Source organism: Myotis daubentonii, chromosome 17 (assembly GCF_963259705.1).
Source record: "Myotis daubentonii chromosome 17, mMyoDau2.1, whole genome shotgun sequence".
Classification (NCBI taxonomy): domain Eukaryota; kingdom Metazoa; phylum Chordata; class Mammalia; order Chiroptera; family Vespertilionidae; genus Myotis; species Myotis daubentonii.
The window spans coordinates 7919935-7947382 of NC_081856.1; the positions used below are offsets into that span (position 1 = coordinate 7919935).

General features: G+C 40.2%; 1 protein-coding gene across 3 annotated transcripts in view; it reads right to left on the reverse strand.

Annotated features, from left to right (window-relative positions):
• PRKDC (protein kinase, DNA-activated, catalytic subunit) overlaps window positions 1-27448 on the reverse strand; it is a 209319-nt gene that overhangs the window by 117115 nt on the left and 64756 nt on the right. For all 3 annotated transcript variants that reach the window (XM_059672694.1, XM_059672695.1, XM_059672697.1), the window contains 12 exons: window positions 25407-25506; window positions 23498-23631; window positions 20206-20469; window positions 16994-17217; window positions 13659-13867; window positions 12969-13101; window positions 12053-12211; window positions 11050-11253; window positions 8139-8324; window positions 7667-7771; window positions 6138-6305; window positions 2058-2185 (listed from right to left, as the gene is read on the reverse strand). In XM_059672694.1, the coding sequence (XP_059528677.1) occupies window positions 2058-2185; window positions 6138-6305; window positions 7667-7771; window positions 8139-8324; window positions 11050-11253; window positions 12053-12211; window positions 12969-13101; window positions 13659-13867; window positions 16994-17217; window positions 20206-20469; window positions 23498-23631; window positions 25407-25506 (2014 nt within the window). The remainder of the gene's footprint in view (window positions 1-2057; window positions 2186-6137; window positions 6306-7666; window positions 7772-8138; window positions 8325-11049; window positions 11254-12052; window positions 12212-12968; window positions 13102-13658; window positions 13868-16993; window positions 17218-20205; window positions 20470-23497; window positions 23632-25406; window positions 25507-27448) is intronic.

The following is a 27448-nucleotide window of genomic DNA, read 5'->3' on the forward strand; positions in this document are numbered from 1 at the left end:
AAAGCTGGTTGGGTGGCACCCTGGTGTGCTCTAAAGAGGGCCACTGCATGTGCTCATTCTAGAGCCTCTTGGGAAGTGCTTCAGTGCAGGCCAAGGTCACCCACTGCTTGAGCCTTTTGGTAGAAGCTACAGAGTCATCTGCAGTTGGTTGCTGCTCTTCCTTGTCTTGGAGGTGCTTGTGGAGGCTACTCAGGCAACCCAGATAGTTGCCGTTTGTGCTGGGCTTGGGCCCTTTTGATGGGCACCATGATGTGACTGGAGGCCAGCTGCCACTTGTGCCAGGCTTGTGGCTGCTTTGCTGAAGCTTCGTTCCTGACCCAGACTGGCTGTTGCTTCTGCCAGGGTTGGGGCCACCTGATGGGAGTTACAATGCAAACTGAGGGCAACTGCTCCTTGCGCTGGGCTTTGGCTGCTTAGCAAGTTACAATGCCAGTGGATGCTTGTTTGGGTTTTTCGACCGTGAGATTTAGGGGAAGTGTGCAGAGCTAAGGCAGGCCACTTGTGTAAAGGAGACGGTGGAAAAGGCTCCAGCCAGGCAAACAATATGGGTTCGGCAGGGTGTCCGTCGCAGGGTGTCAGGAAATCACCGGGGCAGGGTGAACAGTGTTAGCAAGGTTAATGGAGAGCTGAGATTTATTAGTGCCTGCCTGTACCAGCACAGCTGGGTAGGAGGATAGCTCGCCAAAGAAACAATAGCGCCAATGCTTTTGTCCCCAGAGAAAACTGCTCTTACCCCTCCCCCTCCAGCCCTCACCCTGAAGTTAGTTAATTTAGTACCTCCCGAAATACTCCCACCACTCTGCATGGTCTCCTTGAGACCTATGTCTTAGTCTCCCACAAGCCCTTAGTCTTTCTTGAATGCAATCCCACTGGTTTTCACAGCCAGATATTATGGGGACTCCTCAGCAATGACACCCTGGGTTGGAGAACTGGGTGTGGGGCTGGAACCCCCACTCAGGGGGACCTCCTCAGCAAAGTTACCCCTCCTGTTTCTTAACCATCACACTATAGGTGTGGGACCTGCCCATTTCATATTTCCCTCCCACCTACCAGTCTCAACATGGCTTCTTCTTTATATCCTTAGTAACAGGAATTCTGTTTAGTCTTCAGGTGGTTCTCAGTGATGACTGTTTCATTTCAAAGAACAATTATTAGTTTCATTATTTTTCTTCACCATGATTTCAATTTCATTACTTTTCACTCTAATCTTTTTTTTAATTTTTAAAAAATATATATTTTATTGTTTTTTTTACAGAAAGGAAAGGAGAGGGATAGAGAGTCAGAAACATCAATGAGAGAGAAACATCGACCAGCTGCCTCCCGCACAACCCCTACTGGGGATGTGCCCGCAACCAAGGTACATGCCCTTGACTGGAATCGAACCCAGGACCCTTCAGTCCGCAGGCCAACACTCTATTCACTGAACCAAACCGGTCAGGGCCACTCTAATCTTTATTATTCCTTTCCTTCAGTTTGCCTTCATTCTAAGTTTTATTTTTAGATTTTAGTGTGAAAGTTTAGTTTGTGAATTCAGGATCTTTCTTATTTTTTCATATAGGCATTAAAAGACATAAATTCTCCTTTAAGCCCTCCTTTAGCTGCATTGCAGACATTTGGATATGCTTTATCTATTCAGATCAAAATATGATTTGATTTCCCTTATTTCTTTTTTGATGCAAGGGTTATTTAGAAATGTCATTTAATTTTTTTTAAAAGCCAATAAAAAGAAATAAGTTACTAATTCATGCTACATCATGGTTGAATCTCAAAAACGTGCTGAATAAAGAACCCAGGCATAAGAGGGGTGATGAAGCTGGGAAATGCTGATGCTTGTTTAATCTGAAGAATCATTCATAGTTTTACTTTCAACTCTGAGTATGTTTGAAACTGTCAAGATAAAAATCTTTTTATTTCTTACGAAAAACAAAATAAAATTTAGTTGAAGGAGTTGAGTGTAATTGTCACTCAACTTTTTTTTGAAACAGAGAAGATACATTTTCCTCAGAAACATAATGTATATGGTTCCTGGCATCCCAGACTAGAATAGAATGACTTACTTTCTGGCAATCTTTTTGAAAGTGGATTGAAATAAATCTTCCATAATGTGTTGCTGTTCTCGACAAAGAAGTTCTGTCATCAACTGCAATAATGCAGGACTTTGAGATAATTCCAATGCATCTAAAAACTGCAACAACAAAAAAAGTCAAAAGACATAACAATAATGATAATAATAATTTTGTTGGATTTTCATTTTTGTTTTGTATTTAACAGTTCTAATAATATAGAGAGAGATTATAACAGAATTTCACAGAGAATTAAGAAATACTTCCTGAGCACTTCCGTCCGAGAACCAAGATGGCGGCATAGGTTAACGCCGGAGTTTGCTGCTTTGAACAACTACTTCAAAAGTGAAACTAAAAGACGGAAAGGACATCACCCAGAACCACAGGAAGGCTGGCTGAGTGGAAGTCCTACAACTAGGAGGAAAGAGAAACGCATACTCAGACTCAGAGGAGGCGCAGTGCTGAAGTCAAATTCTGAGGTGCGGAGTGCGTGGAGCTGGCTGGCGGCGGAGGGCATGGTTGTTGTTTTCAATCGGGAGGGAGTCACAGACTCTGAGCTCCAGATACAGGCGAGTCTTTAGGGACCCAGACTCAAACGGGAGAAGCGGGACTGTCTGGCTTCGGTCAGAGCGAGTGCAGCTTTCTCTCCGAGCTTTGCAGCGGGTGCTGGGACTCAGAGAGGCAGAGCCCCTGGGGACAGGACTGAGAGCTGCCATAACTGCTCTCTCCGGCCCACCCTGTTGATCCTCTGCAACCCGCCCTGTCCAAGCCCTGCACAGAGGCATTTGCCGGATAGCCTCAGGCAAAGGCTAGATTAGCACCTCCCTAGAGGACAGAAGTTCTCTCACTGCTGACACAGCTGATTCTCATAGCCACTTGGCCTAGAGGTCAAACCCTCCCTGGGATTAGCTACAACAATCAAGGTTTAACTATAAGACTGCGAACAAAGACCACTAGGGGGTGCACCAAGGAAGCATAACAAAATTCGGAGACAAAGAAACAGGACAAAATTATCAATGGAAGATATAGAGTTCAGAACCACACTTTTAAGGTCTCTCAAGAACTGTTTAGAAGCCGCCGATAAACTTAATGAGATCTACAAGAAAACTAATGAGACCCTCGATGTTATACTGGGGAACCAACTAGAAATTAAGCATACACGGACTGAAATAACGAATATTATACAGACGCCCGACAGCAGACCAGAGGAGTGCAAGAATCAAGTCAATGATTTGAAATGCGAGGAAGCAAAAAACACCTGACCGGAAAAGCAAAATGAAAAAAGAATCCAAAAATGCGAGGATAGTGTAAGGAGCCTCTGGGACAGCTTCAAGCGTACCAACATCAGAATTATAGGGGTGCCAGAAGATGAGAGAGACCAAGATATTGAAAACCTATTTGAAGAAATAATGACAGAAAACTTCCCCCACCTGGTGAAAGAAATGGACTTACAGGTCCAAGAAGCGCGGAGAACCCCAAACAAAAGGAATCCAAAGAGGACCACACCAAGACACATCATCATTAAAATGCCAAGAGCAAAAGACAAAGAGAGAATCTTAAAAACAGCAAGAGAAAGAAACTCAGTTACCTACAAGGGAATACCCATACGACTGTCAGCTGATTTCTCAACAGAAACTTTGCAGGCCAGAAGGGAGTGGCAAGAAATATTCAAAGTGATGAATACCAAGAACCTACAACCAAGATTACTTTATCCAGCAAAGCTATCATTCAGAATTGAAGGTCAGATAAAGAGCTTCACAGATAAGGAAAAGCTAAAGGAGTTCATCACCACCAAACCAGGATTATATGAAATGCTGAAAGGTATCCTTTAAGAAGAGGAAGAGGAAGAAAAAGGTAAAGATACAAATTATGAACAACAAATATGCATCTATCAACAAGTGAATCTAAGAATCAAGTGAATAAATAATCTGATGAACAGAATGAACTGGTGATTATAATAGAATCAGGAACATAGAAAGGGAATGGACTGACTATTCTTGGGGGGGAAAGGGGTGTGGGAGATGTGGGAAGAGACTGGACAAAAATCGTGCACCTATGAATGAGGACAGTGGGTGGGGAGTGAGGGCGGAGGGTGGGGAGGGAATTGGGAGGAGGGGAGTTATGGGGGGGAAAAAAGAGGAACAAATGTAATAATCTGAAAAATAAAGATTTAATTTTAAAAAAAAAGGGATGAAAAAGAAAAAAAAAAAAAAAAAGAAATACTTCCTGGCCAGCATGGCTCTGTAGTGAACATCCACCTGCACCAGGAGGTCAGGTTCAATTCCCAGTTAGAGCACATGTCCGGGTTGTGGGCTTGATCTCCAATGTGGGGCGTGCAGGAGTCAGCCGGTCTCATTCATTACTGATTTCTGTCTGTCTCTCTCTCTCTCTCTCTCTCTCTCTCTCTCTCTCTCTCTCTCTCTCTCTTCCTCTCTTAAATAGATAAAAAAAAAAATTTTTAAAAAAGAAACACTAATATTTTAGTCATTTTTGCAGATATAATAAATGTTACACATAAAATAATTTTGTTAAATGTTTGAGTTTTGATTTGGGGGGTTTTGCAGACATTTTTCCCTCTAACAAGTTTTAGGATTTTCTCTTTATCCTCAGGTTCTAAAATTCCATAATTATGGGCCTTCACTGAGGTTATTTCCCTTCACCATTCTAGGTACTCTGTGGTGTGAAGTCTTTTATTCTGGAGATTTGTGTCTTTCAACACCATCTTATGTTTACAGATGTCTAGGCTGCTCATATAACATTCTGCTCTTTACTCTTCCAACTTCCATCTCAATGTCTATTTGTTCTTCCTTCTAAGGGATATACTCAATTTTACCTTGTGTTCAATACAGAACTGAGGCAGTCACCACCTTAACCAGGCCACAAGACTTGAGGCAACTAACAATGGGACAGTGAAACGATTGGCCTCCTGATGTGCTACTGTTGCCAAAACGATTAGCCTGAATCTCATGACCGATCTTTAGGCCTACTCCAGTTTAGAGGAAATGCAGAGGATTAGGGACAAGTTAAAGAACACCCCAAGGAAATAATAAAACAAAGATGGGCCAACAGCCAAGAGTAGTACTCTGGTTTCTTCCAAAAATTCAATGTCATGAAAAATTAAACAAATAGGGTGAAGTAGTTCTAGATTAAATGATATGAGAGACATGACAATTCAATGCAATCATTAATTAGGTCCCGGTTTGAAAAAACACAGCTCAACATGGGGCATCTAAAGAAATGTGAATATGGACTACATAACACATGATATTAGAGGAGCGTGAATTTGCTTAGGTATGATAAGAGTATTGTGGCTTATTCATAGGACATGCATGCTGAAGTATTTAGGAATGAAGTATCATGATGTCTAAAACCAACTTGCAAAAGTTTTAGCCAAAACACACACACACACACACACACACACACACACACACACACACTCTCTCTCTCTCTCTCTCTCTCTCACACACACACACACACACACACACACACACACACACACCAAAACAAAGCAAATATGACAGAATGCTAACTATTCAATATAGAAGATGGTAATATGAATGGCTTGTTTCACTATTCTTTCCATTTTTCTATATGCTTGGAAAACAATATATAAAAAGAATGGGGAAGAGAGAATCTATGTGGATGGTGGTATTTGTACACTGGTCTTTCCATGAGGCTACTTGGCTTCCTTACACAATGGAGACTGGGTCCCACAAAGAAGGGTCCAGGAAGTAATGTTGGAAGTCACACAGCATTACTTCCACTGCATCCTTTTGTTGAGTCTTTAAGGCCAACCCATCCACAATGGGAGGAAAATCAGACTTTGCCTTTCAATGGAAAAGCCACATAAAATATTTCACAATTTAAAATTAGGGAAGAAAGTGAATTCCAAAGGATTTAGATATGCATCTGCCTCCACAGTTACCCAGCTTTCAAAATGAATTAAATTGGATTCTTAAAGTTAGAACACTTTTCTAATTCTGAATATTTCTCTTACTTTTCTTCATCACAAAATGTAATAGAAAAAAATAAAAATTAATGTTTTCATTTTACTTGGTGCTACTAAAAACTAACCTTTTTCATGAAGTCCACATAATTATTGTACTGCAGAGTTCCTGGGGCAAATTCTTCAGACTTCATAGGGAAATTAGAAATGATGATCTTTTCAAGAACATGCTTAAGGTTCTCAAGACTGCCTCCAGTAAGATTGGTGAAGAATGGAAGAAGAATTATAGCTTGACCCTGTGGAGCAATGCAGATACAAAATTGCACTAGTCATGGGTTACAGATTCTACAGAATAAATAAAATTACTGCTTCTAAAGAGTTTGCAAATAAAATGTTATATAGATTCAAAAAGAGACTTCAGAATACCTTCTAGATTACATAAAAAAACAACCTGAACGCAATGCTGTATCATGGCTTCTACTCTAGAGGGAGTGAGCCAACTCAGGGCTATATACATGCAAATAAAAAGGACATTGTAAGATGATTCTATATGTTATTTCTCCTAAAAATATAGACTCCAATAGAAATATACTAGATAAATTTTTAGTGGAACGAACATCTTGAATAACCTATGGGGTAATTTACAAATATTCCTTGCAGAACTCACTCCAAACTTCATATCAAGCGTCAAAGAAACTAGGATGTGTTTCCTACATCCCTTGTATGGAGGTAAGTTCCCAGACTCTCTCCTACTGAGAAATGATAAACCTGAAAAATCACATAGAGAGGAATATTCCAAGGAAATCTTCATGATCCAGTAAAAAAAAAATGATTTTCAAAAAGGAAATAAAAAAAAGATGGTTTTCATTAAGGCCACATTTTATTAGAGTGTAAAATATAATTATTAAAGAACTTTAAAATTAAAATATGTTCTTGACACTAAAAATTACCAAGATATTTTATATTATTTAACACATTGCGGACCAGTAGTTTTATTGCTAGCTTACCCAATGGCCAGATAAGCTTCTATTTAACAAGTACAAAAAACATTTTACATAAATGTTAAAGGCATGGTTTAAAATTAAATACCCATTGCATTTTGAAGTTATTTATCACATGTTCTTACAAGCTAAAATCTTTTTAAAGAATTCCCGTGATTGGCCACAAGCCTTAGAACAAAAACACAAGAATTCTCGTGATCCATCCGCAATGTATTAATAGAAAAATGATTAACGATAAATTCTGTCATTCATTAATTAATACAGCAATTCTCAGAAAAGCCCATTTGAATCATCTACATGCAAAGACAAATGTTAATTCTTCTAAGTATGGTAATTTTTTTCTGGTTAAACTTATCTTTTTGGAGATCAGATAACATGACGCCAGGGGGTTCCTTCAAGGCGATGGGTAGGAGTGACTGTGCAGTTGAAACAAGCAAGCCCACAGATGGCTATTGAGGTTGGATAATAAGTACATGGGGGCTTATTGTGCTAGCCTCTTGGCTTTTCAATGTTTAAAATTTTTTCATTATAAAACGTAGTAAACATAAATAAGCACAAATGGAAAAATAATGAAACATCTTTTTACTACTTACTTTTTAAATTTTTTATTGTTGAAAGTATTACATATGTCCTCCTTTTTCCCCTTTACTACTTACCTTTAAATGCAGACCCAACTTCGAATCAGCAAGTATACTCGTATATGTTGTAAAGACTTCAGGGAATGCACTGTGACTTGTATTAAAAGACACCGATGAATCAATCTAAAGGAGAGGAAATAAAAACATGATACATTACTATATCATGTCGCCAATTTCCTTAACACAGTTTTTAATGTTTTAATTTCAGAAATGACCTATAAATTTGTTCCTGGGCTTCAATAATACATCAGCAATTCTTGTTCTAAAATACTTTAAAACTATCTGATAAGACAATGCATGGAAAGGTACACTAAAAACATAAAGTATAAGAAATGATAATGAAGTAACATAATAGAAGTGTAACGAGTAAGATATTTGTCAATTGTCCAGTTAAAACACTTTATTTATCAAACCTCCATCACATTTTTAAAAATACAAATTAGAGTCCAAAACAACAAACACAATTGTATGTTAAGGTCTCTCAAAATACCTGCAGAATTTTTGCCAGTAAGGTCAGCACTGCCATTTTACTTTCAGGAGCAGAGTCTTTGGCCCACCACAAATCACACTTCTTCCAGTTTTGCAGAATTACAGTCACAAGTTTCAGTCCTTGGTCTTTCTGACTGGCCCGATCCCTGAAGCTCTGGTCTAACATCCCATTCAAAACGGTGCTCACCTAAAACAATTGCGTGGTGATTGAAGACAAATTCTTAACATTAAGACCGACATATACAACAAAATTTACTTTCATTTCAAAGCTATTCTGGGGAAATAAAGATGTTAATTTTATAATAGCTGTTCACAACTCTTCAACTTTGAGAACAGGGCTTTAACATAAAAGTATTCGGTGTCCCATTTACGAAATCATGTTCACACTGCTATTTCCTATTTCTTAGTTAGGGGCATTCTCGATGGGCAGAGGAGTAGCTTTCTTCTGTCACCGTCACCACCACATGTGCACGTACACGTGTACACTCCCACCCACACTCCTGCACATGAGTACACATGCACACAGGACTGCATGCACACATTTCCTTTCCCATCACCTTTTCAACAGTGTTTTCTATTTGGCTGGGAAAATATTCACTATTTCTATCATTATGACAATGTAAACATTTTCACAAATGATCCAAGTCATATACTACCAATACTTTTCCTTTCTTGCACATTTTGATGTCACTGAAGTTAATACTTGTTTACTTTCTTTGCTGTTTTCCATGTGCCTACCATTATTCATCATCGAATTCTCTCAATTAAATCTCCACAAGACAGTTAAACGTATCAAGAAGTCCATCAGCTCCACCTCTGGGGTGCCAGCGCTCACTCTGGAAATGCTGGTGACCACTGCCCTCTGGGTCTCACTAGGAGACCCTCTGTGAGGCCCGTGAACTTCCCAGATCCAGCATCATCCTCTTTCTTGGCTGACCGCCTTGCTTAGCGAAGTCCTCTCCAGCAGCCCCCTGAGAGAAGTGCACAGAAACTACTTTCCTTTGCGAAACGGCACACCTGAGACGTGCACTTGACCTTCACGCATAACTGACCATCCGGCGGATCCAGAACTCCATGGTGGAAATCTTCGTTCCTGAACTGTGAGGGAAATTTGGCACAGTCTTCCAGCGTCCACTTTGCTGCCACAGAGATAAAAGCAACCCAATTTCCTGATCCTTTTAATGTAATCAGGCTTTCTCCCATCGTCCCTTGTCGGGATCTTTCCTAACAGTGAAACCCCAGGGTGCTGAACTTCCAGAAATACACAGCTGTTCTCACACACTGTGCTGGACACTCAAGGTCTTCATCTCTGGGACATTCTCTTCAGCTGTGCAAGCCCGTCTTCCCTCTGAGGCAGAGGCCCTGCTACTAGACCTTGTACATTGATCCCAAGTTTCCTCATCTTTCTCTCCTGTTTTCTGTTTTGTCTCTTTTCCTCTACTCTTTCTGAGAGTCCCTGAATTTTGTCTCCCTACCCCATTTTATTTTTAATTTCTGATGCTTATGCTTAATTCTCACCAATTTCGTTTGTCCTCTGATGTTTCTTTTCAGCAGCAAGTCTTGTTCCATGGATACACTATCTTCTCTCATCTTTCTGACATTTTTTTTTTCTTTTTACATTTCCATCTCACTGAATAGTCTCTGCTTCAAGTGTCTTGTTCCTTGCCTGTCCCTTTTAGAATCCCCTTCCTCGGGTGCTTGATATTATTTTTCTGTTGGTACATGTCAAGGGACTGATCGGAAACACTATCCAGTGGGCAGGGCTCACTGGCCATGATGGTCACTGGAAACTGATCTGGCTGGGCAGTGATTATATATAGTATCTTCGTTTTCTCTTAGTCTTGTTAAAATATTCTGATATCCTGCCTGAGAGCGGAGTCCTAGAAGACTGTATTCTGGAAGCCAAACTGGGGAGAAACACCTCAGCCCTGAAGACCAGAACCGGACCCCTTTCTGAGTTCTGCAGCACAACTGGCTGCCCATCTGCACACTGCTAAGGTCGGTCACATTGCAGCTTTCTCGGACTCCGAAGTCTGTTAATGACAATGTGTGCTTTTGCCTTCCAGCCTCCAAAGTGTTGTCACTCTTGTCCTTTTTCCTTTCCTCTGTGTCCTTTAACATTGTACTTTTTTTTTTTTAACCCTGTTTCTGTCATTTTAGAGGTATTTGAGGTGGAGGTAAAGGCATATGATTTTTATCCATCATCATCAACAGAAGTCTGAATAGTTTAAAAGCTCAAATTGTTATATTTTCTGAGTCTACTATAATTTTATTTCTAACTTTAAAAAATACAAATCCCTAGTGCAATCTATCACAAAATATTCCCCTAAAATAGATAATAAGCACTGTTTGGAATAAAAGCCTAACTCAGTAGGGAATTATACACTCTCCCCTTAAAAGGGTCACTCTAGCAGTCAACAGTTTCTGATTGTCTGCAGACCAGGTTAAATTTCAAAATGTTATAAGTTTAGCAAACCAGAGTCAACTGAATATGAAGTAGTGATCTCCAAAGGTTCAACGCGAGGGGACATGTGGGCTACAGCAGGAACGTGCAGGAAATGATCCCTGAACGAACAGGACCAGCGAGGGGCTGGAGAAGAAACAAAGGCAGGCTTGACCTCAGGACAGGCTTATGAGCTCCAATGCCAAAGCCTGACAAAAAGTCATTATCTACATAGCTGTGCCTTACAAAATTAGGTCTAAAGAGATTAGGGGCAAAAATCAATGTTTCAACAACCATTATTAACTATTCATTAAGGTGCTGTTGTTTTTTTCCCTTTGGTTTTGTTGTTAAGCATTGGCAAGAGATTTAAACCTTCCAGGAAGAAATCTTGTTTTGGTTTAGTAATATATTTCAGGAACACAAACATTATATAAGAAAATAAACTTTACTTAAAGTAAAATTTCATTACCATTTTGGGATTATCCACAGATGATTTCATAAGCTCCAATACGGCAAGATCTAGATTTTTCAACAATTCAGTGTTGACGGTGTCTGAGAACAAGCTGTAGAAATACTCTCCGTGGCAGAAGCTGACGATGTTCCTCTGGGACCCTCCCGAGGCCGGCATGGACAGCTCGGCTGTGTCCAGGAGAAGCCTCACCAGGCACTCACACTGAGAAGGTAAGGGAGGGGCAGTGACAGCAATACACGTCTTAAATGTTACAGAAAGACTCCTTGGGTAGCTATTAACTTTGAAAGTGGAAAATCACACAAGAGCCTGGTATTTAAAGCCAGGGTTCAAATTTAAATTAGATACATTTCAATGAGTCTCCAATGTCTAAGTTTCAATTTGGGAAACAGATCTTCCCTGACTCATATTTCTCCCAAATTTCTAGACAATTTACTGTTGCTTTGAGGGGAGAGTCTAGTAAAGGAGTCTTTTTAGACAAAGCATGTAATTTGTTACATGAAGTAGACAAAGGAGCAGAGGCTTCTACTGCAGGAGAAAGACGGGCAGTGAGTGGGTGCCCAGAACTGGCTGCAGGTCTGCTCTGCGGCAGAGGCTGAGGCCAGCCTGCAGTTTCAATAGAATGAAGACCTTTTTTGTGGTGACTCAGTTATCCTTCGGGGGCTCTCCCAAATCAGCCCCTTGAAGAATTACCAAGGAGAGGGGAAGGAGGGGTCACTGTGCCAACACAGTTCAGCTGTATAGTCACAAAATGTTCTCTGCCTAAAGTCCTTCAGGGAACAAAGAGCGAGGGGCAAAACCTTAATTTGCAAGAATGCTGTTCTATTTCTTTCATTTTAAAAAAACACACCAGAAACCTTCTAGAAAGTCAGCTCATCTAAATTAATTCAAGTACTTGTGCAGCTAAGAACTTATCCAATAAATTACTATTTTTAAGACACAATGCATGTGAGTTACACAGTCACATTATTAGGAGTGCATAGTATGTGGCTGTTTTTCCTACCAATCCTCCAAAAGCAAAGGCCAGCTCCAGAAGCCCACTGGCCAATCGCTTACAACTGGGGTCGAGTGAAGGGAGGCAGTGTTGTTCGTGTCCAGGAGCGATGCTTTTATAAACCAGGGAAAGAAGCTTTGTGCCGATATAGTGGTGCTGATCTACAGACTAAAATAAAATCAACAATAAGGTATTAAAAACACACAGTTTCACACCTTTTGTTAATTAAAAATTCCATGTTAGCTAACACTGACAACTGCCTTCCAACTGTAAGGAAATGTTTCACTCAACTGCTTTCTACGCTGTTTTTCACTGCCGGTGCCTAGCCACCAAGGCACAGTAGCAGTTAGTCCCTCAAGTTCTTCAGAAGGCTGCTGGAAGTACTCAAATAGACTTTGTTCTACTTTCATTTGACATTAATTTTTATATTTACTTTTATATTTATACTAGAGGCCGTTGCAGGAAGATTCCTGCAAGAATAGGGCTTCCTACTGCTGGAGCAAAGCAGAGAAGGGAGTGAAACCCGCTGAGGTGGGCTTCGCTCCCGTCTCTGCCACCCGGCTGGTTTCGCCCCGGCCCCCCTCCGCCACCAGCTTGTTTTGCTCCCGCCTCCACCACCCTGCTTGTTTTTGGCCGCCTGGCTTGTTTCGCTCCCAGCCGGTATATACAAATTAACCGCCATCTTTGTTGGCGGTTAATTTGCATATCACGCTAATTAGCCGATGGGAGGCATAGCGAAGGTACGGTCAGTTACCATGTTTGGCTATTATTAGATAGGATTCCTGGTAACACCTACATGCCTGGAAGCAAGTGTTTCTCTAATTCCCATTTCAGCACCCATAAAGGATGTTCCAAAAAGAATATAAATAAATCGACTAGTTAGCTCATTGAAGCTACAAAACATGTAAAAACAAAATGTGGTTACCTGAGATGGCAATACATCATGCAAAACCCCAGCTCGATGAAGATGTTTACAAGCTGACACGAAAGAAGACAACTTGGCCCTGTCCACGTAAGCATCAGGGCCATACAGGTCAATGCCACAGAGCTCCTCAAAGCTGGCCAAAGGAGGAAAGCAAAAAGAAAACGGCATGAGTGCCGATCTCATTAAATTATGAGGATATACTGAAAAATGTGTGCATTCTGTTATGAATGTATTACTAACTAAATACCCAGCACTCAAATAGCTTACGCAGCCCTGGAAAACAAACATGGCTAACACAAACCCAGGGGCCCGTGCACCAAGCCAGCCACGGAAATCAACAAAGGTTAAGCCACATGCAAGGCTTGTGTTCAAGGGGCAGGGAAGGCATTTGCTGAATAGATGATTTTCAAACTGATGCGATCTTCTGCACCCAACACCTCATTGATGAGATTCCTCACTTGAATGGAGCTAGGGCAGACCAGCGCACAGCTCCACAGCATGGTGCAATCTTTAAGTCCTCCACAACCCTGACCCTGAGCATGACCCGAATGCCCACAGGGCTCCACAGCAAGGTGCAACCTTAAACTCCCAACCCTGACCCTGAGCATGACCCGAATGCCCACAGGGCTCCACAATATGGTGCAACCTTAAACTCCCAACCCTGACCCTGAGCATGACCCAAATGCCCACCTCTGTGCTGTTATTTTTTCCTTGAGGTTCCTCTCCAGAATGTCTTTGTATGGAGACTTCTTTAGTGCTTTCATCAGGTTCACACAAACATCAGGAAGGTGATTCATAATGTGGACATCACTGATATTGAAACCTATGCTCGAGGGCTCACATAAGGTTTTCACCAAGAGCTTCATAAGGTTTGTGTTACATAAGTACTTTTCAAGAAGCTGTAAAAGACAGATTTGAATAAGAACACATCTATTAGAGGAGAACCAAGATGGCGGCATAGGTTAACGCCGGAGTTTGCTGCTTTGAACAACTACTTCAAAAGTGAAACCAAAAAACGGAAGGGACATCACCCAGAACCACAGGAACGCTGGCTGAGTGGAAGTCCTACAACTAGGAGGAAAGAGAAACGCATACGGACACTCAGAGGAGGCGCAGTGCTGAAGTCAAATTCTGAGGTGCGGAGTGTGCGGAGCGGGCTGGCGGCGGAGGGCGCGGTTGTTGTTTTCAATCGGGAGGGAGTCGCAGACTCTGAGCACCAGATACAGGCGAGTCTTTAGGGACCCAGACTCAAACGGGAGAAGCGGGACTGTCTGGCTTCGGTCAGAGCGAGTGCAGCTTTCTCTCCGAGCTTTGCAGCGGGTGCTGGGACTCAGAGAGGCAGAGCCCCTGGGGACAGGACTGAGAGCCGCCATAACTGCTCTCTCCGGCCCACCCTGTTGATCCTGTGCGACCCGCCCTGCCCATGCCCTGCACAGAGGCATTTGCCGGATAGCCTCAGGCAAAGGCTAGATTAGCACCTCCCTAGAGGACAGAAGTTCTCTCACTGCTGACACAGCTGATTCTCATAGCCACTTGGCCTGGAGGTCAAACCCTCCCTGGAATTAGCTACAACAATCAAGATTTATCTATAAGACTGTGAACAAAGACCACTAGGGGGTGCACCAAGGAAGCATAACAAAATGCGGAGACAAAGAAACAGGACAAAATTGTCAATGGAAGAAATAGAGTTCAGAACCACACTTTTAAGGTCTCTCAAGAACTGTTTAGAAGCTGCCGATAAACTTAATGAGATCTACACGAAAACTAATAAGACCCTCGATCTTATATTGGGGAACCAACTAGAAATTAAGCACACACGGACTGAAATAACGAATATTATACAGACGCCCGACAGCAGACCAGAGGAGCGCAAGAATCAAGTCAATGATTTGAAATGCGAGGAAGCAAAAAACATCCAACCGGAAAAGCAAAATGAAAAAAGAATCCAAAAATGCGAGGATAGTGTAAGGAGCCTCTGGGACAGCTTCAAGCGTACCAACATCAGAATTATAGGGGTGCCAGAAGATGAGAGAGACCAAGATATTGAAAACCTATTTGAAGAAATAATGACAGAAAACTTCCCCCACCTGGTGAAAGAAATGGACTTACAGGTCCAAGAAGCGCGGAGAACCCCAAACAAAAGGAATCCAAAGAGGACCACACCAAGACACATCATCATTAAAATGCCAAGAGCAAAAGACAAAGAGAGAATCTTAAAAACAGCAAGAGAAAGAAACTCAGTTACCTACAAGGGAATACCCATACGACTGTCAGCTGATTTCTCAACAGAAACTTTGCAGGCCAGAAGGGAGTGGCAAGAAATATTCAAAGTGATGAATGCCAAGAACCTACAACCAAGATTACTTTATCCAGCAAAGCTATCATTCAGAATTGAAGGTCAGATAAAGAGCTTCACAGATAAGGAAAAGCTAAAGGAGTTCATCACCACCAAACCAGGATTATATGAAATGCTGAAAGGTATCCTTTAAGAAGAGGAAGAGGAAGAAAAAGGTAAAGATACAAATTATGAACAACAAATATGCATCTATCAACAAGTGAATCTAAGAATCAAGTGAATAAATAATCTGATGAACAGAATGAACTGTTGATTATAATAGAATCAGGGACATAGAAAGGGAATGGACTGACTATTCTTGGGGGGGAAAGGGGTGTGGGAGATTCGGGAAGAGACTGGACAAAAATCGTGCACCTATGGATGAGGACAGTGGGTGGGGAGTGAGGGCGGAGGGTGGGGCGGGAACTGGGAGGAGGGGAGTTATGGGGGGAAAAAAAAAAGGAACAAATGTAATAATCTGAACAATAAAGATTTAATTAAAAAAAATTAACATCAAAAAAAAATAAAAATCAATAAAAACATATTTAAAAAAAAAAAAAAAAAAAAGAACACATCTATTAGTCAGAATTAGATTTTCACTACAGTGTAAGGTCCATGAAGTTGGGAAATTTTGCCTGGATAGGGCAAGGGTTGGCAAACTTTCTCTGTAAAGTGTTGAACAATAAATGTGTTTAGCTTTATGGGCCATACAGTCTCTGCTGCAGCTACTTAAATGCCATTATAGTGGGAAAGTCACCATGAACAACATGTGAACAAATGAACCTGGATGTGTTCCAATAAAACCTTCTTTGTAAAAAACTTTTATTTATTGACTTGAGGGGGGTGGGGGGAGGGGAGAGAGAGAGGAGAGAGAAAGAGAGAGATCAATTTGTTGTTCCACTTATTCATGCATTCATTGGTACTTCCTGTATGTGCCCTGACCAGGGACTGAACTCGCAATTTTGGCATATTGGACGATGCTCTAATTAACTGAGCTACCTGGCCAGGGTTAAAGCCTTCTTTACAAGAGCAGGTAGCAGGTGGTATCTGGTCTAGGGCCCATAGTTTCCCAGCCCCTAGGTGAGGTCAATGCTGTTTCTGCAGGACAGAACCTGGCATACAGTAGGCACGTAGTATATATTAACTAGATGGATTGCCTGGAATCTGTTTATATAATAAGCCTGACAGATACACTTATAAATATTTGCTAATTTATGTTTCCTAAGGTAGACATTTGACTGTAGTATGAAAATGCAGTCCTATATAATAAAAGGCTAATATGCAAATTGTCCCCTCATGAGTTCGACAGCTCGCTATGATGTGTGCTGACTACCAGGGGGAGGCGTGGAACAAAGGAAGGCCCCAGCCAGCAGCCGGCAGCCGGCAGCCGGCAGCCAGGGGAAGGAAGACCCCAAAGGGCCCTGATCACCAGCCAGGCCTAGGGACCCTACCTGTGCACAAATATCATGCACCGGGCCCCTAGTATCTAATAAAAATTCAGAAAAGCTTTTGTATTTTGTTCACACGATGAGCATCTGAAGTACGTGAAGTTTTATTTTTTTCAAAAATAGGTAACTCCTACAGCAATGAAAAGTTCTAAGACAGCCCAAACCACTTCTAATAGTCACTTTATACGTATTTTTCCAGTGCCAAGCATTGTCCTCAAATAGAGCAACAGGAGTGACCCTACCTTCCAGCCTTCTGGGTAGAGTCTGAGCAGTGTTGTGGTAAATTCCATAATCCGAACGACAATTGTGCATTTGCTGTAATTATATCTTTCTTCCTCTTGTGGGCTGAGTCTGTTATCTGTTATCCCAGGGCCAAAGCTCTTTGTAACTGCCATAGTATCATGCATAGCAATGCTTTCTAAAAAGAAAGTCACCGCTTTCCAAAGTGAAGACTGTGTTTCAGTACCTAGAAAAAAATGCATTAAAATATCAACATTTGTTTTCTCTAACTCCAATGAGATTAATGTGAAACCTCTTCTTTAAATATAGTCATGATGTAGTCAAAATTCAAATGTAAAAGACATTCAATAAAAGCTGAATAAAATGGCACTATTTCTTCTCATTTCAGAATTTCAGAATTAAGACCACCCAAACAGAATTCAACTTTAAACTCAGAGTAAGAACATATCTACTGAAGATTAGGTCTTGCTTTTCAAACACTAGCTGTGGGAATATAAATTAATATGATCTTTTTAAAGGGCAATTTGGCAAATCATACCAAAAGCTTTAAAAAAGTGTGTATGCCAATTTCTGATAAATGTTGAGAGACTCATATGATTTGATCCAGCACTGAAATTTCATTCTACTGAAGTAGTTGCAAGATATGTTTATAGGGATGTTCATTTTAGCACTGTCCTTAATAATAGAAAATAGAAACAACCTAAATGTCCTTCAAAGGGGTGACAGAGAGAACAATTATGGCAGTCATCTTCAAACAGGTATATCATAAAATCAATCAGATCAACAAAATAAAACTCATCTATCTGAAAATATGATCGTGCTCCTTACTCATCTCCATCCCTTTCACAATTGCCCTTCTCCTGCATAACAAAAGAAACACAGTCCTAGCCGGTTGTTCAGTGGTTAGAGCATCGGCCTGTGGACTGAAGGGTCTCAGGTTCAATTCCAGTGAAAGGCATGTACCTCGGTTGCAGGCTCGATCCCCAGCACTAGTCGGGACACATGCAGGAGGCAACCAATGTCGCTCTCACATCGATGTTTCTCTCTGTCTCTCCCCCTCCCTGTCACTCTCTCTAAAAATCAAGGGAAAAATAACCTTGGGTGAGGATAAAAAAAGGAAGGAAGGAAGGGTGGAAGGGAGGGAGGGAGGAAGATACACTTTTCTCCTCTCCTCAAATTAACTGTAGACTTTTGAAGCCCCAAAGAGACAATTTAAAATAGTGATACCTGTGTTGAAAGAATAAGTAAAGGTAATGACAGAATGACAAATCCTTTTATAAGTCAAATGGTGTCCAATTCTTGTTTTCATAAAATTTAAGGAAAATAAATTATACTGTCAAATCATTAAAAATAATTTTGATGACAGGTCACTATGTATTCAAAGAAGTGAGAGAAAATACATTAAGAATTACATTCTCAAATGCCAACTATTCTTGACTACACAGACTATGAGCTATGACACATTCCAGCCATAGATATGTTAAATGTGGGAACAAAGTCTATCTTAGAATTATCCAAAAATGGCACTTGTTTATTGTGAACAAGTTGTTTTAGTACTAAAATCTAAACGAACAAAAAATATTATTATAACCATACAATCTTACTTTTATATATAATAATTATAAAAATGTTTATTATGTTTATGTTGTGGTGGTAATGAGTATAATGTGCCCTAATAACAAATGTAATGATAACACAGAAGAAACCTTTATATAAACACACTCTTTGTTTCAAAGACATAGGTAGAATTACACATAAAAATATAAGCATAAAAGAATAATACTTTAAGATTAAAAAAATGTAAGGAGAATGGAGTAGTAATAATAAGACAGGGATTCTGAAAAATTTCCAGTAAAGAAACTGTATTTTAAAGCTGATGATGTTGACTATAAAACTCCTATCGTATTTAGGTTCCATTGAATACACCGTTAAGTCTCTTTTTAAAAAAACAAATTACAGTAAAGCATGTATGATCATCCATTAACTAAAAAATGAAAATTTAAAAAATATATAATATATTAAAAGTTTAGAAAAGTAAACACTAAACTGTTATAATGTTTATCATTAGGAAATGTGATTAGGAAAGAGGTTTTGCATATTTTTATGCCTTTTTTCCTTGCTCAAACTTTCAAAATGAGGATATATGAGAGCTCTTAAAACAATATATTTAAGGTTCTATTGGCATCTGCACAGCTACTTTTACTATTTTTAAAGTTTCACAACTTTTTAACCTATCACGTTGAGGATCTCGTGCTAGAATCACACAGAATCTCATGCTAAAGAATCAGACTTCCCCAGAATGGTATAAAATCTGTTTTTCTTGAACCCTCGCGGGTGTGCATGCACGTCCATTAAACACCCCCCACTCTACCTGGTTCTACCATCCTAGGAAGGAAAATAACCTGGTTCTTCTCTCCCAAATTCCCAAATATAAACTTCACCTTTGACAAAACTAGAGAATGGTAGTTCCCTTAGTCAGCCGCCACCACCACCACCACCACCACCACCACAGTAATTCCCCACCTAAATTAAAAATCATTTAAATAACAGAACACGTTCTGAGTAGCAAGTCTGAGGTTCTCTTAGAGGATTTAAGTGAAATCTCCGAAGACTAACATATGCTGCTCAGAGAACCAAGAAGCAGAGAACACGCCTACAGCCAATACTCAGCTCCAAGTGCTCTGTCCTTGGAGATGTACCTCCCATAGCCCTCTCCTGCCCTGACAGGTGCTATGAAGTCACTAAAGGATGGAGCCTGCCCACCTTCTCCTGCCCAGCATGGGCTAAGGAACACTCTGCCTTTCGGCAAACAATAGAAACGCTTGCAGAATATAAAATAAAAGCAAAGACGCGTTATACAGAAACAGGAACGCGATCTTAAAGTCTCAGATCAGGAAGAAACCTTTTAATGTACAATCTGGAAACAAAAACCCCTGAAGGTTATTTTTATAAAAGGGTCAAGAACCTATGGACAGGGCAAAAAGAACAGGTTTCTGTAGCCTCAGTTGTGGCATCTATACTCACACCCTCATTGTGAGATTAAGTAAGAATGCAGGTAAAGCTCTTTGCACAGTACTACATAAATGCTATGTTATCACCATTGTTATTATTTTGTGACAGCAGCAAACTGTCGAATCAAAAACCCCACTGATCCTTTCCCAGAAAGACTCCCGGCAGAGCTGAACACCAGTAACGTAGGGGTAAGTCCACCCACCCAGGACCTCGGAGGCCTCCACGGTTCTCTCTGCGATGAAGGTGTTGTAGCACTCCAGCGCCGCCAGCAGCATGTCCATCCACTGCAGGGCGGCTCTCAGGCTGAGCGGCCCTTGCACCCCTTGCACATGGCAGAGGGTGGGCTGAGCCAGGATGCCTGACTGCCCTTCGCAGCCCGCTCCTCCCCCCTCAAATGTGCTGATGAGAAAGGAAGCGTCGTTTCTCTTGATAACGTCTTTCAGCCATAAAGAAGGAGTCGTGTTGCCTGAAAAAAGAAACACAACTAAGCACACATGTAAATAACTATCACGTAATTAAAATTATTTCATCCAATCACTGCTCCTAATTAGAAATAGCATCCCCCGATAATAAAAAAAAATGAAAATAAGTCTTTCAAGTTAAGAAATGTAATCAGAACGGAACAAGACTGGCACTACACAATATTTCAAGTATAGCTTTCCATTAAAATCCCACACAAACTATCTATCAGAACAACAAAATTTCACAATGATCCAGGGTAATCTTTTTTTACCATAGTAGTCAAAACCTGTTTCACTATAATTACTGTCAAGAAGCATTTCCACCAAAAGCCATTCTTTCCTGTTTCTTTAAACGTTATAAAAATTGTTGGACACCATTTTAATAGCTTTAAACTTCGTGCCCTTTCTTTTGCTCTTTTTCTTTAATATTATTCCTTTTTAATAGAATAATTTCAGGAATGGGCACACAAAAACACTGTGATTCTTATATTCCTGTCACGGTTGTGCTATCTCTCAGCTTCAGGGACCTGGCCTCTCATGTCTGAGTTTACTCAACCTTAAATGAGAATCGTAACAGTATCTACCTCTGAGGTTATTTCAAAGATTAATTGAATTAAAGTAGTTAATAATTTTTAAAGTGCTTAGAATGGAGTCTTCCATACAGTAAGTATTGTTTGTTATATAAGAAACAAATGACTTGCTTGCTAAAAGATATTTTTCTTTTAAGTATTAATCATTTCTAAATTAAAGAAAAAAATAAAATTATATTTTGTATTCTCTGATATGAGAGGCTCTGAAAGATCAAATTGTTTTCAGTCTAACGATGTTCATGAAGAATCCAAAACAGTAATATTCAGAAGAAACAGTTTTTCTTTTGTGTCAAAAACTACCCACCACAAGTTGTAAAAGTAAAAGATTAATATCATGTTTTCAGGTTTTGCTTTAGAAAGAAGTATTAAACCGTTCTATTATTTTCACTAAGAAAAGACAGAAAATAAAACTATAATAATGAGTGAAAATTAGATATTTAAATTTTACATTCAGTGCTAGCTGAAAGTGATAAAAAAGTATAGAAATAAAGGACACAAAAAAACAGAAGAGAAAGAAGACAAGAGACCATGAGAAAAGAGAGACAAGCTGAGAAAAACAGGAAAGCACATTTGGAACCTTCCCAGCTCTCTTCCCTTTTTCACCATCCTCCTCACGACAGTGGGTGTCTGTCACGCTGGCTCTCAGTGTAACAGGCTCCCATTCACTGAGTCTCAGCAGAGGCTCCTGACACAGCTTACAGGAACATACCTGCACCTGTTACTACGTCCCCTGATCTGGGTGTTGATGTGTCCAGCTCCCCCTCATGGTGCTGGCCTCAGGACACAGGACCTCTGATCTAAAGAGATGCCTAACGCTGTCCCTTAAAAACCAATCGTGGAAAAGATGGAGGAGAGAGAGGCATAGGCACCATGGGAGGAGACATTGGAGGTAAGTCAAGGAATGTTTATTAATTGTATAAAAACTGTATTTTGGTAGCAGGGCTAGGTTCACAGACTTCGCATCCTTAGTTTAACAAACACAATTCTAAGAGGTAGAGCTCATGTATTTCATTGAAAATATATGCAGTCCCTATTAGAGGAAATTGAGCAGAACGGCAACAGAAATGTCTGGGATCAGTCAAGTTGGCATCACCAGAAATCATGTGGGTGAGAGAGAGCCAGGCACCCAGATATGAAGTAGGGATTGCCAACGAGTAGTTCTACCTATGTAAGATCTGGGCCTCAGCTTCCTTTAAAAATAATGAACACATGCCCACCCCTCTACCCACTCACCCTTCACTGCCGTTTTATAATTGGTATAAGAATAATTTAAGCCCTGGCCGGCTTGGCTCAGTGGATAGAGCGTCAGCCTGAGGACTGAAGGGTCCCAGGTTCGATTCTGGCCTAGGTTGCGGGCTCGTTCCCCAGTAGGGGTGTGCAGGAGGCAGCCAATCAATGATTCTCTCTCATCATTGATGTTTCTATCTCTCTCTCCTTCTCCCTTCCTTTCTAAAATCAATAAAGAAATATATTTTTTAAAAAAAGAATAATTTAACATATAAAACAAACTTTAACTAGAAGCTATAAGCAAATATGAAATAATAAACATTCTCTAAATTTAAAATATAAACATACATTTCTACAATATAAATAAAATTATACTATGTATAGTAAAATTATAGTATGTATATTATATGTATGCCACATATAATATGTAGTATGAATACAATTATAATATACAGTATATAAAATATAGTATATAATGTTATATTTCATAATATAAAAAAACATAGAATCCTTCTAAGCTTCAGAATTACATGAATTTTTATCTCTTCACCCATGAAGAAAAAGCCCCAAAATAGTACTCCACCCCACTTTCTAAAGACAACTGCCTCTCTATTATGATTCGTAGTGCACTGTCAGTAATTATCTTAAGTGTGTAAGTACAGTTTACTGGTGTAGTACATTCATTACTGAAAAGCACAGGTTCACTTCTTTCCTTTAATATCACAATGATCTGAGATCATTCAGACTTAGGAGACTATCAGTTTCTTATTAATTACATACTGAAATAAAACAACTACAGTATTTCATTAACGTTAATACGATTTTTAAATCTTAATTGACATCATGTTAATGACTGCAATGATAATCTAACTCTTCTTTATTTCTTTTCAATGGAATAGAAAAGCAAAAATGTAGTGGAATAAAAAAAGATGCTGGAGAATTCTAAATGTACTTCCTCTGTACCATTTGACTAACATCAAAATAGCATTTTTTCTTTCCTTCTCTAAAACTTTGAGAAATGTACACGCATAATTTATCATTTGTATACAAGTGATCTGTAATGATTACTAAACATACTTAATGTTATGTTTATTAGAAACATATTATTTGTTATATTCATCTAAATAATGTAAAGAACACATTTTAAATAAGTACACATCTCTAAACTACTGGTAAAGCAAAACCCAACATTTATAGGGCATAAAGATCATCATACCTGGCAATAAAGGAACAAATTTATAAAACAGTTCTATGGATTTGTGTCGACATTCTGTCTGGGGCCTCCCACAATTGGCTAAAAGCCACTGGACCACATCCAATAAACACAATGATGCCGCAGGTGGAAATCCTCTATATGAAGATAACACAAGGTATATCATATACAACCCAATACTTAGTATTTAAGTGACCCAAGAGTCTAGAAGTCAAAAACTCAAATTTGCCACAATGATACATGTAGAAATCTCAGTAAGAGGCATTCAATTTATTTTTAATGTAATATCATTAGAATACAATAAAAATGGCACATTAAATAGTCCTTAAATGCTACTTGCCTTCTTCCCCCACCCCCAGGGAAAATTACAAAACATTTCTTTAAAAATATAGCACCAAGTATTTTTATGTTTCCTGTACACTGCTCTTGAAAGCAAAAGAGCATTTATGATCAAAAGCAGTGCTCCTCAAGCTGTGATCCCTGGACCAAGCTGCCTCAATATTACCTGTGAATGTGGCAGAAATGCAAATTCGTGGCCCCACCTTAGACCTACTAAAACAGATTCTGAGGGCAGGGTCCAGTGACCTGTGTTTTAACTAAACCTCCAACTAATCCTGATGCATGCTCAAGCTTGAGAACCCATGGTTTAAAGAGATATAGGTTAATGGTAGAATGTGGAAGAATAAATTTTAAAAGAGGACATACTAATATCCAGTCTATATAAGCCAATGCTTTTACAAAGCAGCAGCCATCAGCAGACACCAGAGTTCCCTGCACAGGGGCTAATGCATGGCACACCCCCATCCTGTCTGAGAATGAGGCCTGCTGGGATGAAAATGAGAGCGAAGACTAGAAACCACTCAATAACCCAACCTTGGCTATGAGCAGCTTCATCTCACCTATCTATACTAATAAAAGGGTAATATGCTAATTAGGCCAGCAGACCTTCTGGACGTCCTTCCGGACAAAGCCATGGCGGCAGGGCTGAGGCAGAGGCAGTTAGGGGCGATCAGGCCAGGAGGGTAGGGCAGTTGGGGGCAATCAGGCCGGCAAGGGGGGGCAGTTGAGGGCGAGAAGACTGGCAGATGGGGGGGGGGATTGGGGGAGAACAGGCTGGCAGGAAAAATGGTTAGGGACGATCAGGCAGGAAGGCAGGTGAGAAGTTAGGAGCCAGCGGTCCCGGATTGCGAGAGGGATGTCTGACTGCCGGGCCTAAACCGGCAGTCGGACATCCCCCGAGGGGTCCCAGATTGAAGAGGGTGAAGGCCGGGCTGAGGGACACCCACCCCCGTGCACGAATTTCGTGCACCGGGCCACTAGTAAGTCTATAATTCCATGTCTGTCAAAATCCTTCTATTTCAATATCTTAGTTCTTATATTTCAAATTTACTCCAAAATAGTTCATACATATTCTAGGCAAATAATTCCACATCAAATTGGTATTCAAATTAGTGAAGGTAAAATAAATTGTTACAAACAAATTTTCAAATTATATCCACTGTCCCAACCAAGATCAAATTAATACCTTAAGCCAAGCAATTTCAAAGATAAAGCTTTTTAATATCTTTGGAAAACTGACTCTTCATACTTCCACACATTCCTTGTTTAGAAAACTAATTCTGGCCTGGTGGGTGTGGCTCAGTGGTTGAGTGTCAACCTATGAACCAGGAGGTCATGGTTCGATTACTGGTCAGGGCATATGCCCAGGTTGTGGGGCATGCAGGAGGCAGCCAATCAATGATACTCTCGTCATTAATGTTTCTATCACTCCCTCTTTCTCCCTTCCTCTCTGAAATCAATAAAAATATTTTTTAAAACTAATTCTGCATATTCCACACATTCCTCCCAAATTCTCCTTCATTAACTGAGAATTCACTTTATGTTGGGGAAAAATTGAAGGAATATCACCTACCGTGGGCAACGTCGTTTTTTTGCTTCATTTAAAGAAACATGCTTCTTTTCAATGATACGCCTTAGGTGATCAATGGCATCATGACATTGTTGAACTGTACCTGTTCTCAAGTACAAAGATATAAGTCCAAAGAAGATATATGCTGGTTATTAATAAATAAATTAGTATTATAGCTTTACTGGTGTAGTTTTCAATTAGAGGTAAATTTAGAGTAGTTAGTATCTTTTCATCCCTCAGAATTTAAACTTTAAATAAATGATTTACATTGCATATCCAAAACCAAAACCCTTATTTAAGAATGCAAGGCAGGCCCTAGCCGGTTTGGCTCAGTGGACAGAGCGTCAGCCTGCAGACCAAAGAGTCCCCGGGGTTTGATTCTGGTCAAGGGCATGTATCTCAGTTGCAGGATCCGCCCAGGCCCAGGCCCTGATCAGGGCGCATGCAGGAGGCAACCAATCAATGTGTTTCTCTCACATTGATATTTCTCTCTGTCTTTCCCTCTTTCTTCCACTCTAAGAAATCAATGGAAAAATATCCTTGGGTGAGGATTGAAAAAAAAAAAATTGCAAGACAGTTATGGAGTACACTCACACATACAGCAATACCACACCTATTTAGAAACTGCCCCACCAGCCCTCTGGCCAGCCAAAGCACAGACTCATGTAATGGATTTAAGGTGGAAGAGACTTTGAATAGATTATAAAACCCACATACCACACAAGAGCCTGTGTATCTCAATTTAAGGCTTTTATTTAAGGGGCATAACTTGACCTCCCCTTCTTCTTATGTAGGTTAAACTGTATTATAGCTTAACTAGAGGCCCAGTGCACAACATTCTTACACTGGGAGGGGGGTCCCCTCAGCCCGGCCTGCAACCTTTAGCAGTCCTAGCAGTCCGGGAGCCCTCAGGGGATATCCGACTGCCTAAGCCATCAGTAGGACATCCTTAGTGCTGTCGCAGAGGCGGGAGGGGCTACCACCACCACCACTGCACTTGCCAGCCGTCAGCCCGGCTTGTGGCTGAGCAGCACGCCCGCTGTGGGAGTGCACTGACCACCAGTGGGCAGCTCCTACATTGAGCATCTGCCCCTGGTGGTCAGTGCATGTCATAGCAACAGGTCATTCTGCCATTCGGTCAATTTGCATATTACCCTTTTATTACATAGGATAATACGACCACTATAGAAGAACAGAACTAAAATAGTAAAATGGTTATTTAGGAAAAGAGCCTTATAAAACTTATTTTAACCTGTTAGCAAGAAAAAGTTTCCTGTCTATACTTTTTAAACATAGCAGTGATTTTTAAAAGAGTTTAAAAGTTTCATATGTTGAAAAAAACAACATAAGATATAAAGGTAAACAAAGCAATAGTAAACTATTTATGGCAAGGACTAAATTTTAAGCATTTTTGCCCATAGCAGGCTATCAACTTGAAGGATAATAGAGTTTAACGTGTCTTTTAAAAAAATAAACAGAAACCAAAATCTGGATAGATGAAAGAGAAATTCTGCCACCATGCAGCTTTGTGGCCTAGATTCACTGTTTACGTTCTCTGGGCACCTGGGCCCTGACTAGTGTGGAAATTGAATGGGGAAATCTCTAACAAGTCTTCCAGCTCAAATATTCATGATGTTCCTAACAGCTTCTGTCTAGAATTTATTATTCTCTTAGCTACTTTAGCCTATTCCTGAATTAACTTTATTTCTTAATTATAGTCAAAAGAGCTTTCTCACAATCTTGTAATGAGACTTATGTTCTACTTTCTAATTTATCATTAGTGAGCTCAGGAACACTGACCACATCTCAGTGGTTATCACATCCAGCTTTCTTTACATTGTACAATCGGTACACTTTCACATTTTATGTCATCATAGCAACTGGTTGGCTTCATTGAACTCACAATAAAATTGTCCCATCTGCCCTACAGGATCTCTGAGCAATCAATGGTCAACCTCAGTGGCCACCAGGGGTACGTGGTGACTCTTAGAGAAGGAGGGCATGGCAAACGCTTTTACAAACTTGAATTGAGGCATTGGAGGGGT